General features: G+C 35.0%; 1 protein-coding gene across 14 annotated transcripts in view; it reads left to right on the forward strand.

The window, feature by feature from the left end:
• Positions 1 to 4318, forward strand: part of Hsf (Heat shock factor) — a 207815-nt gene extending 203497 nt beyond the window's left edge. For 8 of the 14 annotated variants that reach the window (XM_067107883.1, XM_067107889.1, XM_067107893.1 and 5 more), the window contains one exon: positions 3140 to 4318. In XM_067107883.1, the coding sequence (XP_066963984.1) occupies positions 3140 to 3435 (296 nt within the window). In that variant the 3' untranslated portion in view covers positions 3436 to 4318. The remainder of the gene's footprint in view (positions 1 to 3139) is intronic. The other 6 variants (XM_067107888.1, XM_067107884.1, XM_067107882.1 and 3 more) reach the window with 2 other exon arrangements.
• Positions 4319 to 16773: the final 12455 nt, after the last annotated feature.

Consider the following 16773-nt stretch of genomic DNA (forward strand, 5'->3'; position numbering starts at 1 on the left):
TTCCTTACGTCCGTGCGCGGTAACTTTGCCGAACATCTCAGAAATTCTTTCGTCACGTTGTCGTAATGTTTTCACCGTTTTATATTAGTCGTTACATAAACTTTTTTATATGAAAATGTGCGCAATTTCATGTACAATACAACAGAAAATAACTCATGGTTGTAGCTTTTATCATTTTTGAAATATTTTCATATAAATCACAATAAATAGAAAAAATTCGACTTTCGGTCAACTTTAACTCGACCAAAATGGTAGAAAACTGCAATTATAAGCTAAAACACTTACAGTCTAGTAATATTCAATCAATTAGCTTCATTTTTTAACAAACGGGGAGTCTCTAGCACAATATTTCGATTTATGGTGAAGTTTTGAAAAAAACATTTTTTTACGTCCGAGCGTTACGAATTCATGCATTATTTTGTGATAATATTTTCTCTGTGTTGGTTTGATCGTTTTACAATTTGTTATATACCAAAATCATCGCAATTTAGTGTACAATACAAAGAAAAAAAAATAACGTTAGCTTTAACCGTTTTGCTCACAGCGCGATTTGTATAAAATTATATATGAAATTTTTTTTTGCGCTGTCATATATTTCAATATTTATATATGATAATGATATTTTTTTCATGTCTGATGGTTGCATACTAAACTTCAGGCAATGGCAAAAAAAAGGAGCCAAAAATAAACTCTTAATCTTAAAAACTAAGCATGCTGTGATTTTTTGAAAAAAACTTTTTTTCCGCTTCGGCGCTAACTCCCGAACGCCGCCGGCATACGGGAGATGTTTTTGTAAATAGAGGCTCGGCGTTTTAAGGGTTAATAAACTAACTGCTCAGGTTGGTAATTAAATATTACATTTTACATTGATTGATTCAGCAGACTAAAGATGACAACTGTATAAATTGTAACATTAGATTAAGATGCAGTATGTCATATTTTCTTACATAGCACATATTTTCTTACATAGCACACCTGATACATACTTGAATTTCAAAACAGTAAAAGTTTAAATTTTATAAAAATTTATCTCAACATGGTAACCCACAGATCAGCCCTGATGTAGTCTGTTGTAGCCAATATAGCCATGGGGAGATGCTGATCAAATTAACTCGTATTTCTAAAGTGCTGTGCATTGTCTCATTAATTCATAATGAATCTGCACCAAACCCTGTACAGTTTGAAAATGGTGAACGACCTCTCTCACTACTTTTTACTCCCCCCTTCCCCATTGGCTTGTCACTCTGGTGGAACAGGGGAACTTTCTTGGTTCAAAGATTGGAATGGTGACAAAAGGATATGCTTTCCACCCCAGGATGTGCAACCATACTGCTAAGGTCACTTGAGAGCTGCTAGATAAAGACTGAACCCATATTGAGCCCCTCCATTTTCAGTTTTTCCTTCTTGTATCTACGTCTGATATCTCATCAAAGACTGCTTCAAGGAAATCTTTTGTATTAGGTTTTGAGAGCATACTGGATTTGATCAAAAGTGGTGTTGGTTGGCTAGGCCTTTCCACTGGTAGAACTGGATTACCTGATGTGGGCAAGCAAGGGAAAACATTTAAGTTAAACCTTGTTGGTTGTATTAATCTCTCCACATTCATATTCATTGAAATTGTTTGTCCCTTGGACAGTGGTTTTTAGATTTTTTTTTTAATCCCCTCATTTTATACTCCGTCTAATAAGTCACATTATAAGATCATGAAATGTTGGATATTCTTAAAAACTTCCATTAAAAATTAGATATAAAACTATACTGCTGATTTGAGTGCATGTCCTATTTGCGATCACACTAGGTTAGCATTTTTGACTTAATGATCTAGTCAAACCAAATGATAATGAGATTATAAGATTACAGATACCTGAGGGTGAAACTTTTTTGTCATGTTATGATAGCTCACATTGTCAGTCTTTATCAGGAAATGGTGTTTTTGTTGTTACAGGTAATATAAAGTAGTTCTAATGTTCAACTATGGCATTTCATGCTAGCCAGGAGGATTTGTTCTTGAATGAGAGGTGAATCTTTTTCATATAGAAAATTAAGCTTACATGCTTATTTGCATAGGTTTAAAGCGAAATAACTAATCACCAGTCAGTATGTTAGAGAAACAACAGAACCCAGATGTTCCATTATGGCCTTTTTAATGTATTTTCCGTCTGTGAAATTTCAACAATGTCACGACCCTGTATCTGCAGTTAATACATTCCAAGACCCCTTTGGATGTCTGAAACAGCAGATAATAACGAACACCTTATGTTCATATAAACCCCATAAATCATTACTTGTTATGCACGATAAAGAAAAATAATTATAGATATTTCTTATAAAGTAAATAAGTAAAAAAAAAAAGAAATTAAACTAATGCAAATAGTCAGTTTATGATTATGTAGGTAGTGCTAAATGTACATTAGTCTGGATGGGGAGCAATGTATCAGCATTATTTTTATTGTTTTTCCTTGTTTTATGTAGTGAAAATTATGACAAAAGACAAAAATTAACAAGTAAGAAATGTGCTGAAGTTTCTTCGGTGCAGTCAAGTTTTCTGTATGACGTATAATGCTGTGTGAGCTGCGGCCCATGAACTTTCAGCCACGGCCTGGTGGTGGCCTGCCCTTTAGCATTGCCAGACACATGATCATGGCTGACTTTAACCTTAAATAGATTAAAAAAAACTACCAAGGTTAGAGGGTTGCAATTTAGTATGTTTGATGATTGGAGGGTGGATGACCAACATACCAGTTTGCAGCTCTCGAGACTCAGTAGTCTTTAAGATCTGAGGGGGGACAAAAAAAGTGCAGACAGACAGACAAAGCCATCTCAATAGTTTTTTTACAGAAAACTAAAAGTGAGAAATGTTCGAGGAGAGAGGGAAAGTGTATGCTTGTATGTAGAGGAGTTTCATAGTGCGATACTGTGTAGAAGTGAATGCTTATCTCTCTCTCTTATGGTAATGTAATATTGAAAGGGAAATGCTTTGTTTTGATTGTGCTTTTGCTTGTCAGTATGCCACAGACAATTTCAAAGCTGTTTAACCTCAACGTGGGTAAATGGATCAGTAGCAAGTGGATGCAGGGATACAGGTGCAGTTTTACATATGAAATTTACCCGAATACTATAGTTGTAATTTTAATTTCAGGGAATGAGATATCTTTGTATAATCCAAGTTTGCTTGATTTGGCTGAAATGGCTGATGATCCAGAAGATGACCCAATGAAATTTTTGAATCGGTCATCTGTTGCAAGTACCTCATCATCATCTGCTGCAATGACACCTTCCTCATATTCTAGTTCAGCTAAAAGCAAATCTGGATCTTCAAAAGTGCCTTTAGCTGTATCAATAAAAGAAGAAAAAGTTTGTGATGAACTTTCAACTCCCAAGATATTAACACCAGTGCAAAGTCCAATTTTCTGTGGGAAGAAGAGGAGAAAGTGATTTATATATTAGTCATATTTATTAATTTTAAACAGTTTATGTGTAACTTCTGTAAGGTTTTATGCAAAACACAACCTCTAATATAGTTAACATTAGAGTGGGACCGTTCTTTGTAATCATGTGCTTTCTTGCAGGAGTAATCTTAGATTTGTAGGAATAAAAGCCATTGATAGCTCTTCACGATATAACTCACTTTTGTTTCCATCATAATCTTTTTGAATAGTATAGAAACAAAGTATTTAATGGGTATATACTTACATGTAAAGGTTATTCTTTATTGCAAGAATAATGCAGTAGTCAGTACTGTATCTATTTAAAAATATCAAGTGGCTTATATAGCATGGAAAAAGTTTGGTAGACTTGTTAGTGCTGAATAGTTCAGGAAAATTTTAAAACCAGATTTAGGATTTTAAGATGATGCACAATTGTTTAATTGTGTAGAAAATAGGCTGTGAGGAATTTTTTGCTATTTGTTGCACGAGCTAAAAATGTCTTATCATTTGAAAGTTCTTTTCCTCTGCCTTTCAAAACTGCTGTATTGAGTACAGAAACCTCCAGGGTAGAAATCACAACTTGGATATTAAGCAGTAGACATGAGACAATAAACCCTCAAAGATCTGGACACATTTTTATGCTTATTTATACAGGAAGAAAATATCAGGAGAAAAGAAATAAAGCATAGATAATGTAGGAAGTCAAGCCTTAATAAAGAAACAAATCAGTGTAAATTTGTTGCTGTGTTCACAGTTAACATTTTTAGCTTGCATGGTAAAATATAGTAAATATAAATTAAAAGTTCTTAGATAATAGGCAAACACAGTTAGCTAAGAATCATTTTTCTGTTTATAATAAAGTTTTTTATTGCCTGCTCAAAGAAATTTAAGAGACTATGAGAAGCAGAGAAATCAATAGAGAATCTCTCTCTCTCTCTCTCTCTCTCTCTCTCTCTCTCTCTCTCTCTCTCTCTCTCTCTCTCTCTCTCTCTCTCTCTCTCACACACACACACACACACACACACACACACACACACACACACACACACACACACACACACACACACACACACACACACACACACACACACACACACACACACACACACACACACACACACACACACACACACACACACACACACACACACACACACACACACTTGAAAAGATGTTTTTATTGGTTTTTATAATAATTCTATAAGTAATAATTATAATTCTCTCTCTCTCAAACACACACACTACGATATTTATTTCATCATTATCGATGATTTGGGCAAGTAACCAAGAAAAATTAGTGTTATTTCTTATAATCATATCACAGGTTAGTAGGCCATTAGCCAGCCTACCATAAAACTTTGTAAAGGTCTCAATCTTTCAAAAGATCCAAGTAGACACCCCTGTCTTTCTATTTGTCTGTATCTTTGAGGTTTTGCTGTATATATTTTGATACTCTGCTTAATGTTAATAGTTCGGGTATTTTATAACTGTGAGGTGTCACCCCAGTAACTTTACTGCAAAAACCAATTGTCTGAGATCCTGAAGTGGAGTAAGGTTGATTTTGTAAATTAGTTGCTTGTAGCTTTTATTTTTGTATATTGAGGAGCACGACCTGAAACTGACCCTTGACAAAGGCTAGACTGAGTAAATTGGAAGATCACTTGTTAAATTGATGGTTATTCACTGCAAATGTATGCTTTCAATAAGATCTAATTCTATATTATTAACTAAAATATTTTTTATTTTAGCTTGTAGGTATACAGTGAACCCCCCGTATTCGCGGGGGATGCGTCCCACACACCCCCCCCCGCAAATAGCTAAAATGTGCGAATATTTAAAACCCCTCTAAAAACACTTAGAACTGCCCATTTTGATAGTTTAAACACAGAAAAACCCTGTAAAAATGCATATACCTGAGTATTTTAATAGTTTTATCACAAAAAGTGCATTTATTCATGAAAATTATATGAAGATAAGGTAATTAGTGAATATTTCTCAGTGAAAATATCACTTATGGGCGAATTTTCCACGAATAATGGCTAGATATGTTCCACAGAGAAACCCGCAGATCTTGAGAACGTGAATACGGGGGGTTTACAGTACAACAGTTATATTCATGGAGTCCAAATCTAACAACTTATTCTTTTTATATAATTCCATGTGAACGTTTATTTGATTTTCATTTAATTATGTATTTGAATTTGCTTGTTTTGCTTAATTTTCTACTTTTACAGATTTCATCTATTCTGCTGTTTCATCACAATGCATCCTGTATAATAAAGAAAAAGTTTTTCATGTGTCCTTTTAAGTATAGTCCTTATCAGGTAATCTCTTGGTTCAGTGGGAAAAATTTTAATATTCCTTCATGTTGTAGTAAGATTGAGAAACTTAGAATCATGCCAGATTGGTGGGTAGTATTGCATGTTTAGTTGCATTTAAGCATTTTATGTAGCATCTAGTCAGGTGATGACCTCATGCAGTTTGATTGCTGAGATAAGCAGCATTTTCCTGTGAAGAATTTCCTCAAAGCAGATCTCTCTCTCTCTCTCTTTTTTTTTTTTTTTTTTTTTTTTTTTTTTGCGTCAAAGTTGCTATCTTCAGTCCTGCTTGAGTATAGTTGGTGTTATTTCTAGAAGTAGTTGCATTGAGCAGTTCTGTTCATCTGAGGCCCACGAAATTTCAACGGTGCCAGCAACGATGAAATTCAAGATATGTGAAAGAAAGTTGGTTTCTGAAATTATTCAACAAATAAAGTTTAAATTTTTTTTTATCTCTGTCAGAAATTATGTAAGTTATTGATAAACTGAGATTTAACATGCAGTTATGATATACCTCCAATTTTGCAAGGAATTTTTTTAAAGATTTTATATGTTGGATTAGTAAGTTGTATAAATTAGCTAAGAGCTAAGCCATATATTTAAGCCTACTTTAGCTCATTGTACAAAAAAAGCTGATCAAATGCTTCTCTAGTTCAGTTCATGATAGCATAACTGTTTTCATAAAGCAACTAACAGATTCTTTTGAATTCAGTAAAGTTGGCTAAAGCAACACAGATTTCCTTACGACTTGTTATTTTTTTAGTTTGTTGAAGATTTATCAAACCTCCTGGAAATAAGACAGAACACACAAAATACATTTTGTGAATTTTGATTACATGTACAGTACAGTATATGTATTCTTACGCTAGATATGCCATAAATTTTAATATCACACAACAAAATTGACTAGAAATATAAAAGAATATTTGTACTCTACTAGCAAACAAACCTTGTTTTGATGAGAAGCATGAACTGTGTTCTGTGAACAAAAAGAGAAAATTGGACTAACAGCTGCTTTCAAGAGAATTCATAAGAACCAAGTTGAGTAAAGATATATGGTATTACCTTATAATTATAAAGTATTCACATATTTTTGTTCTGTAGCCTTTTGCTTGCACAACTCTAGAGGTCCAGTACACAGCATGCATATGTATTTAAGAAAAAGTTGTCATTATGGTCTAGGATAATTTGAAATTACTGTAGCTTGTTTTTTCGTTTGGACTTGCTGGTGATTTGTATGAATTTTCTTAATGTTAAGATATCTAATGACAATAATAGTGATATTTAAAATAATAACAAACTGTTTGTACAAGTGGAGCTAAAGGTCTGAGTGATGAATTCCAGAACTTGCTGATAGACTGTAGACAAAGGAGTTTCACACTTTACAAAGAGAATTGAATTGCATGTTTTGTAAGTATTCTAGATGAATGAAATTTTCTTGTAGTATTTCTAACCAGGCATCTGAGTAAATCTCAAACTTGTAGAAGAATTACCTGTATGCAGGCAGTCCCTGGTTATCGGCGAGGGTTCCACTCCCAGCATAATGATAACTGAAAATCACCGATAACTGGAAATTGACAAATATCGGTGCTGATACGCGGATACTGGCGTCGATACGCAGGGATTGGCACCTCTGTTTGGTGGGTATCAGCGCCGATAAACGGATATCGTCACCGAAAATCCAGTTATTGTTGTCGCAAGACAAGCACTGCAAAACTGGATTGCCAATAACTCAGGCTGCCGATAACCGGGGACTGCCAGTATTGTATAATATAAAATGCAATTTTGATAAAAAAAAATTTTGAGGGATATTTGTTTCTTTCTTGATTATTAGATAATACTTATGGACAGAGCAACTTTGTACACTACAGTGTTAGAAGTGGCCATGTGGTTTCTCATCAGTAAGTTTTATGAATTTGGTAGTATTAGTATGCCTTGTCAGATCTTTGTATCTGTTTCAGTAAGATTGAATAAAAAAATTATCTTAGGTTTAAATGTATGTTAAACAAATGAATTATCTTTCTCCATCAAATTTTTTAGTTCTCATGGTAAAATACTACCCTCAAGTAAATGCAATTTATGGTCTGAGGTTGTTAGTCCATTTAATTGAGTTATCACTATTTCTTTAAGACGGGTCTGGGCTTATAAAACTGGTCAGAGGGTACATCAATAACAGGAATCTACTGTAATAAGTATTTTTTTCCTCTGCATGGTACATTACTAAAGGGATTAGTTTTGTTCACCCATAGACCACCTTGAATTTGCCAAAATAGGCTGTGAATCTACCTAAAAGTTAAATTGATATTTTTTTGGCTTGGATAGTCAAGAAAATTCAACTATAATCATGGTTTTTCTTTTATGTGATGGAAATATATTATATATTTCATTTGAATAAGGATGGAAACAGAAAGGCTATAGAATATCTAACATTACTACACTAGGTTATCATGCAAAAGTTCCAAAAGTAGTTTTAATGTTTATTGACTACAATTACATTTTTTTACAAGTAAGATGATTGTAAAATGGATTGCTGTTGTGGATAAAAAAAAATCTTGATGTATGCTTATCTACAAGATATTCAAGCTCAAAAGACATCAAAATAATTACCCACTTTATGAAGAGCAGCATTTAGAAGAATATGAAAAGTATGAAATTATCAAGTAAAGTAAGCACATTTCTTTTATGCATTGTGCTTATGATAATTGTATGCTGCTATGTTGCCATTTATATATGCAGCATTCATTGCTGACAGTGTGACCAGCTATAGTTTCATTATCTCTGGTTAGGATATTGGATATCGTTTATTGTACCATTATTGAAATTTAATTGAGAATATGGAAATGTAAATTATTATTATTAATATTTAGCAAGAGCTCACATTTCATTATAACAAACCAAAGATGTCATTAATTTCTTGAGCACTCGAAATAGGTTGTCCATAATTATTGCTGGGGAAAAGAAGCCCCTCCCTATAAACAATTTTGTCAAGATTATTATTAAACTTTCCAAGATGCTCGACTTTTGTTCACAGAAAGAATAGCTTAGCTACGGCAAGAGTAAAAATATGTGATAAATGTGTCAAAAAAAGTGGAATAGCTTAGCCACTGCAATAGTAAACATAAGGTATGACACATGTAAAAGAGGTTTGATAGTACAGTAGTTTCATTAGTCAACTCTTTCATTATGTTGGTGAAATAGTACCATAAATTCCCATTAAGACTCAAAAAATACAGAAGAGGGCAGAAAGCCTTGTAATTAGAGGTAAGAAAGCCTTGTAATTAGAGGTAAATGGTAATAGGATGGCTTAGTTCTTGCATTTGTATTGTGTGAATATTTGTGAAGTATTTAGCTTATTAGAGTATGCAATTTTGAGAACAGTGAGGGCATACAATAAGTCGCTTCAGAAGAGCAATTCAGTAACTACAGTTCATTATCATCTCAAGTACAACAAAGTGGTGACCCTACAACAGACTTCAAGGTGCATCCAAGCTTTGTGTAATATGCTAGTTATTAAAATTTGGAAAATTTATTTTTCAAAACAAGGAGAAGGAAAGCTGCCTCAAGCAAGGGAGTACTTCACATAAGGCTGTAAATTCTTTCTCATACTGTAAACTTGGAGGAACTTTTGAGGAAAGGCAATCTTATTATTTAAATATGTTTTAAAGTTTACTTGTAAGCACTGGGTGCTAGTTATTCAACTGTTATTTATTTCTAAATTTGCAGTTGTTTTCAAACTTAGAATATCAGCTGGATAAGAAGAAAATTTGTTTTTGAAGTACTGAACTCTACAAGGTTTCACATGGTCTTCGTAAAGATTCACATTACCTGTGTTTGACAGTTTATGAAAACAGACCATGCAGTGCCAAGGGAGGCAGAGAGGTACGGAAGAGATTTAGTGAATATTGCTTGTAAAATCATCAGCATTAGAATGGTTGAAGCGACTGATCTGACACAGAGTGGGTGGAAGAAGAAAATGTCTGAGTACAGCTCAGTAATACAAAACTGAAAATTTTGAACAACAAATATGTATGACTGATATCGGTAAAATTTACTACAATGTACAACCATTAACCACTCAGTCAAAGTTTGACCCCACTGCAGAAAACTTCCACAACCGCAACAACGTCATATACTTACACAGAATGCTTGTCAGCAACTTTTAAAGCCTTCCAACTATTGTGCGTCACCCACCTCTATACACTCTAGTAATTCTTTGATACCAAAGTCCTTTCCTCCCTCAGGAAATTTCAAAATTATATGCACATTTTACCAACCTGTTGCCTTACGTATGGCCTTAAAAAAATTCAAATTACTGTGAGCCATCTTTTTCCCTATGCTAACCTCTGCTTCATAATAAACCAACATTACATATCTTTGGAATCAGCAATGCAAAATTTTCAATATTGGGAAAAAGCTACCCACTGCTGTGCTAGTCTCAGATCCATAAAAGTAAAAAGTAAATGCCATTACACTTTTTTGATAACTGAAGTTTTCCCCCATTCTGTTTCCAAAGGTTTGCACTGATCTGTATCAAGACTTCTGAAAATCTCAGAGGAATTCAGAGTTCTGAATGTTCTCTTTTTTCTAAACGATTTTCAAAAGAAGTTTCGACCTTGGCTTAGCTTTCTTCATCAACTTCATACCAACTAATTTAATGAAAATCTGGAAACCTTCAGCCCAAATGCTTGTATTTGTTCTAGTTTACACTCCAATTGAAAGGCTTGTCCAATGCTGCAAATTGCCTCTTGACACTCAAAACCCTCTTCAGCCAAAGGGCTTTGTGTTGTTAATGGTGTCCTTGTTGAGTCATCACTAGCTACAAAATGACCTCATTTCGCCTTCCATACAGACTAGAAGACGTGTCCTATACAGCATTTCGATCCAAAGAGCATATTCTACCATGTTTCATGCAAGTTAAGCTTTCTAAGTTGGTTCTCTTGAAGCCCTTATGACCTTCCTGAATGGTAAAATTTAATTAATTTTCAGTTGAAATTTTACTCTTAGGATTTGCTCACTACTAGGAATGTCTATTCAGTCTATTCACACCAGATACTTGTGTCAGGAGGACTGTCACTTTGGACAGATTGTAGTCCTAAGACCACGTTGCTACAATTTGCAGTTAATAAATCAGGATCATTGGTCATCCCCTCTAAATTAGATTTCTTTGGAGATATCATAAGAAGTTCTTATGTTTGCACATAGGATGTTAAATCAGGAATACCTCAGTAACCCCATTTTGTCACTTTATCCCCCCATTAATTAAAGTTGAATTAGAAAATTGGACGTGGTATAAACTATGGTGGCCCTCAGGGATATACCAGTATCAAAGTTAGCAGCAAATAATGAACTTTACAAAAGTAAAGCACAACCCACGAAAAAGTAAACGAACCCAAATCTGTCAAGTAAGCACCAAACCTGAAGTAAGATGGCTCTGTTTTTAAATTATGAGTTAGTAGCAAGTAATTTATAATTTAAAAACAAAGTAATCTTACTTCACGTTTGTTGCTGACATGACAGATTTGGGTTCAGTTTTCTTTTTCGTGTCTCTGTTTTTGTAAAGTTCATTATTTAGTGTTATTGTTTTATTTATTTCATCATAGTGGTAAATACAGGCCCCATGCTCATACTGGTAAAACATTAAGTCTAGTTCTTTTTAGATGTAATTAGAATCTGGCTGTTACTGCAGGTTTAGGCCTTGCATGTCTTCCTTGCTCCTGTCTTTATTTTTTCATTAGGTATGGGCTGGGTGGGGACACTGGGTTGTCCATTCTGTCAGTCTTTGCATAACTTCACATTTTGACATCGTGTTTATTGAGCGTTTAGGACTTGAAGTGGACAAGAAACCCCCTTTAGTTTTAGTAATCTCTAATTCACTAGGCTATTTATGGCACTGAAAACTTTGTTTATTGTATATTTCTCTCAAAACAAGTGTATACTGGTCTCTAACTTTTTGAAGAAAAATTCAACTCAGCCCCTGCATAGCATTTCATATTTTGATATGAAGTGTTTATTGAGCATCTAGTACTGGAAGCAGATAAGAAGTCCCCTTTAGTTTTAGTAATCTGTGATTCATTAGGCTATATCTGGCACTGAAATCTTTATTTCATATTTATCTCAAAATAAGTTATACTAGTCGCTAACCTTTTGAAGAAAAATTCAACTTATTAGGTAAACTGCTTAAGCATGTACTGTAGTTATCCAATGTACATTACTACTACCCAGGTAATTTTTCTTATTACACTACACTCATTTCTCAAAGAAATTTTTATTCAGTACTGTAGTTTATGATATTCTAGTTTGTAGACAAGAGTTACATTTTATTTAGTAGCAAGATATTAAGAAATGTTGTCATGAATTTGTATTAGGTTTATGTTAGATACAATTCGTACATTATTTTGTGATGTAATTTTAAATTCTTAAATGCTGTTCAATTCATAATAATGCAATTTAACCTACATGTTTGAGGGATGGATCTTTTTAATGCAGTTTCAGGCTTATGCTCCGTAAGCAAATAGATTTTTATTGTGACTTAGGAAGGTGAGGTCTGACAACTGAGGATGTGACGGCTCCCTAAGGATCTTGTTCAGGTTTTGAATTATTGTATACAAAATTCTATGACTACATAATCATAAGAAAGGCAGAAGGTGATTGATATCCGGGGTGCTCTGCAGATTCTTATAAATAAAACTATAAAAGTACAGTATATACCATTGTCAAACAGTAAAGGTAATGTAGACATTTTGCCTGTTTGTCTGCACTGAAGTGATATAGCAATCATACATTGTTTGTCATGTGTGAAGAGCTATCATATAAACAAAGTAATTGTCAATGGGAATATAATGTAATTTTCATATCAAAATGATGTAATATATCTTTCAAGAAGTGCAAGTATCTGATAATGGATATTTTCTCCCATTATTACTCCTGAACAGATAGACTAGAGTATTATATGCCTTTATTGCATTTGAAGTACTAATATCCAAAGAAAGCAACACAAATGTATCCTTTGTGATTTCCAATACAATATCTCTTCTAATGTTTAGGACTTATTATTAAGATTTTGTTATTGAAAGATAGTGATTATTTTTTTGTACTTTATGGCCTTCAAAAATGTGATTTTGGTAGTGTATGTAGATGATGATGCATAAATATAGTAATTATATAGATGTTGAATGATATATATGCATTGTACATTTAACAAAGGCTCAGATTTAAGTCAGATGCAACTAATTATACTGGGCTCAGATATTTTATTCATTATTCTTAGAATTCTGTCTTGTGAGTTTACAGATACTATTGCTATATTTGAAATGGCTCAGAATGTCTTGTTCTGTCATACAGTGAAATTGCAGATATACCAGAGTTGTTGCTAGAAAGGAAATTATGGTAAAATCTTTGTTGTGTGTACTGATATACTGTAGAGTACTTTATTTCGTATTTGTAGTATTGCTTATATTTTCATCTTAAGAGGTTGTGTTAGGTTTGAGGGTCAGTGCATATATAAGATGAAAAATACTGTATTCTCTCTTTGATGGCTTTTCATAGCAACAAACTCCTGATTCATTGTAAATCCAATCTTTTTTTCCCATTCTCAGGTATGATTTGAACCCATGATGTTTGCAGACGTTCCCATTTCATTGACTACCTGTCATGTTAACAGCCTCAGTTTCAATGTTATTTCTACACCATTATGGGTTTGAACCTATAAGCTGAGTGTTCATATACTTTCTTCTTCTTCTCAGTTAAGAAGGTACCTTATATGATTGTAGTATTGTAATTGCTTATAGAATCATTATGGCAATATTATTAAGCTTGTAAGTTATAAATGCACCTAGGCGTAATTTTAGATAAGCAAGTAATAAGCATCAATTTAGATAGTACAGTATTGTACTTGAAATTTTATTTTTTGTTGTCTTCTTATTATTGTGCCTGTGAGTATAGTATCTTCAAAGTTTATATTGTACTTTTTTCACAATGCATCCCATGTTTGTTTGAATGCCTAGACACATCAGTCTTTTTTTAATGCAAAAAAAAAGAGTGGCAGTAGCTATGTGCATACTGTACAGGTCTTCCATTATTTTCCATGATGGCTTAACAGATTCAAGTAATTTGAATCACATAATCTGATTTGCTTTATCCATTAACTTCTCTATATTTTGCTTATATGATAAAGAGGTTTTGTGAAAACTGTTGCCAGCGAATTATCTCAATCTACAGCTGCTGGGATTTCTTTTCCTTTTTGGAGGTTGTTTAGTAACAAGAACTACTGTAAGGACTTTTTCTTAGTCATTTAATAGGACCAATCATTCTGTCCTTTAGCAAATATTTGTTGGTTTCCAGCAGTTGCCAGGAGATTTATCCTCATGTTGAGACTGCAGGTTTGTTAGCTATGAAAAACATAAATTAATTTAAATTTTTCATTTTTTCTGATTTTTTCAGTATTTTTTCATGAGTCTTTTTGGTATTCTGGTATTTGGCATCAGTAAAGTTAACTGCAATGGTAAGCTATCTAGTTAATAATCTTAAACTACTGTCCATTCAGTTTTTTGTTTACTTAGGCTTTGCGTAGGCTGTATTTGTTTAAGGTTAGTTTGCTAGTTGAGTGTTTTTTTAGGGTTACTGTAAGTCTCTTCCCTCCTGAATACCATTTTTTGCCTTTTGTTGACTGCTTTTTTACACTTTTTGCTTTGGTAATTTTATTTGGTTTTGTTAAACATTGTATTGCCTAGAAGAGTCCATCTCACGTTGTGTTTAAGATTTCTTGGTTTTCCAGTGAGGTTTCCACCTTTTACAGCATCCAGAAACTATTGGAAACCATGAAGAAGATAAGAGGATACTGTCCCTTCCTTGGAACTATAGAGACCATTGTGAACCCCAGACAGAGTCTTGTACACTCCTAGCACCAAGGACCAAAAGATTGGATACCCCAGCAAACAGTAAAGAGGGCTAGTTTTGAGTAGAACCTGGAGAAGGTCCATATCTTGGACATCACTAATGACAATGACTTTATAAGTCTCTATGGCCCATCAGGGAAAACCTCATTTATCAAGAACCTTGACTTGATCCATGAAAAGTTCACTTTGGAGATACAACAGAAACCGAGGAAAATGTCACTGACACCTGAACCCAAAGTGGATCCAACAACTTAAGACTCCTCTTGTTCTCCTGTGATCTCTAAGTTACCATTGCCACTACAAACACTCTGGCTGACTTCAGAGATTCAGTGGTAGGAAAGGGCTTTGGTAGGCAGTATGGCAAGTCCATGATATCTTTCCAGCTTTTATCTTACTTAGACCCAAGATTAAGATAAAATTTTACATGATATCAGGATGTTCCTCCCAGGTACAGCAACTGCCTTTGGGTACCAAAGCCCTAACCTAAGGTGCCTCAGCTTCTTTTCTTCCTTTGCTTTAACTTGTGACTTTTGCAACAGATACCATGTAGCACTTCATTTAGAGAGTTTCTGGCTATGGCTAATTGGCAGGGATGGGGATTATGGCACATCAAAAAGAGCCAAGGGTCAGAGGATATTTTGAAGGCCAAGAGGTTGTTGGTGGCTCTCTATCAGGTCTTGTACTTTCTCTATACATGTATTTGTCTGTGCTAACACCATTTTAAAGAAGAGAGATGCAGCACTTACAAAATTTTCAGTTTGGTCTCCTCTTCAGGCTTGAAGTATTTGCCAGGCAGGTAAGAGAAAAAGTAGGTGAATGTGGTTCTCCCCTAAAGACTTCACCTGTTGGGTCATCTCCAGAAAATCTGGCATCTTGGCAGAAGATGGGAGCCAATTCTTGGGTAAAGGCAGTTATCAAAAAGGGATATCAACTTTCTGGTTTGTAGACAAGATGTCTGCTCTATCCAGTGAACATCAGATCCTACAGCTTGGACATATAATCCGTTAAACAGTAAAGTGAGGTCACTGCTGATGAAACAGGCAATTAAAGGGGTGATAGACAGCTCTACAGGTTCTTACAGCCATCAGTTTTTGGTTCCCAAAATGACAAGAAGGTAGCACCTTATCATGAAATTCAACCTGCTGAACAAATATCTGCAGTAGACCCATTTCAGGTTGGAGGTAGCAGTTTATTAGGTAAGGGAGCTTCTTAGCATCCACAGATCTGAAGAATGCTTACTTGCGTGTTTTAATCCATCCAGTTTCCAAGAAATATCTTGTGTTTTGCCTGGGCAGGTAGGGGCTTCCAGCTAAGACTGCTGTATATGTTCATATGGAAATGATGCAGATTTACCTCGAAGATTTCCCAAAGAAGGGTGGAAAAAGGACCTTCCCTGCTGCTAGTGCAAAACAGTCCGTTGACCAGGTATGCAACAAGCAAACAGGTCACTCAGACCCTACACCAGTTGGGTTGCACAACTTCTCTCTCTCTGCGACCCCAAGCATAGGCAGTTAGAAAAGTTGCTTGGCTCACTTGTCCCTCAGAATCACCCAACCAGTGGTGGATTGAGAGCAAAATACCCCCATTGCCAGCAGTAAAACCAGATCTGCAGACCGGATACACAGCTAGTGAACGGGTCATGCAAATCCCTCTCCATGTGGCTCTGAAGAGTTGTGGTGAGAGGGAAGGATGATTTATGCACCAGGCAAGCGAGCCAAACAAGCCTTGACTTGATGTGAGCTGAAGATCTCACTGACAGCCGAGACGGGGAGTAGACCCCTAGTCTAAGTGGCCCGGCATCTAGATAACGACCCTACCTTGGGAAACGGAATCACCACCATTGGCTGTGTGCCCCCGCCCTCACCTGTGGGGGTTGAGCACACAGAAGAAACTGTCAAGGCCCATGTTAGGACCAGACTTCCTATCTCGATGCCTCATGTGGGAAAAGAGAGCAGGGGCTAGGAGAAGGTAGACTATCTATGATAGAAGAGGAAAATGAGGAGGAAGAGCACTAACAGACCTCCTACCCTTCCCTCTGCTGTCCATACTCGCTTCGCACTGCAGGGTTGGTCTAGTCAGGAACTTCAGACTAAGTCCTATATATACTATTAGAGGAAGCTCACCAGGAAGGAC

The sequence above is a fragment of the Macrobrachium rosenbergii genome, chromosome 8, assembly GCF_040412425.1.
Source record: "Macrobrachium rosenbergii isolate ZJJX-2024 chromosome 8, ASM4041242v1, whole genome shotgun sequence".
Classification (NCBI taxonomy): Eukaryota; Metazoa; Arthropoda; class Malacostraca; order Decapoda; family Palaemonidae; genus Macrobrachium; species Macrobrachium rosenbergii.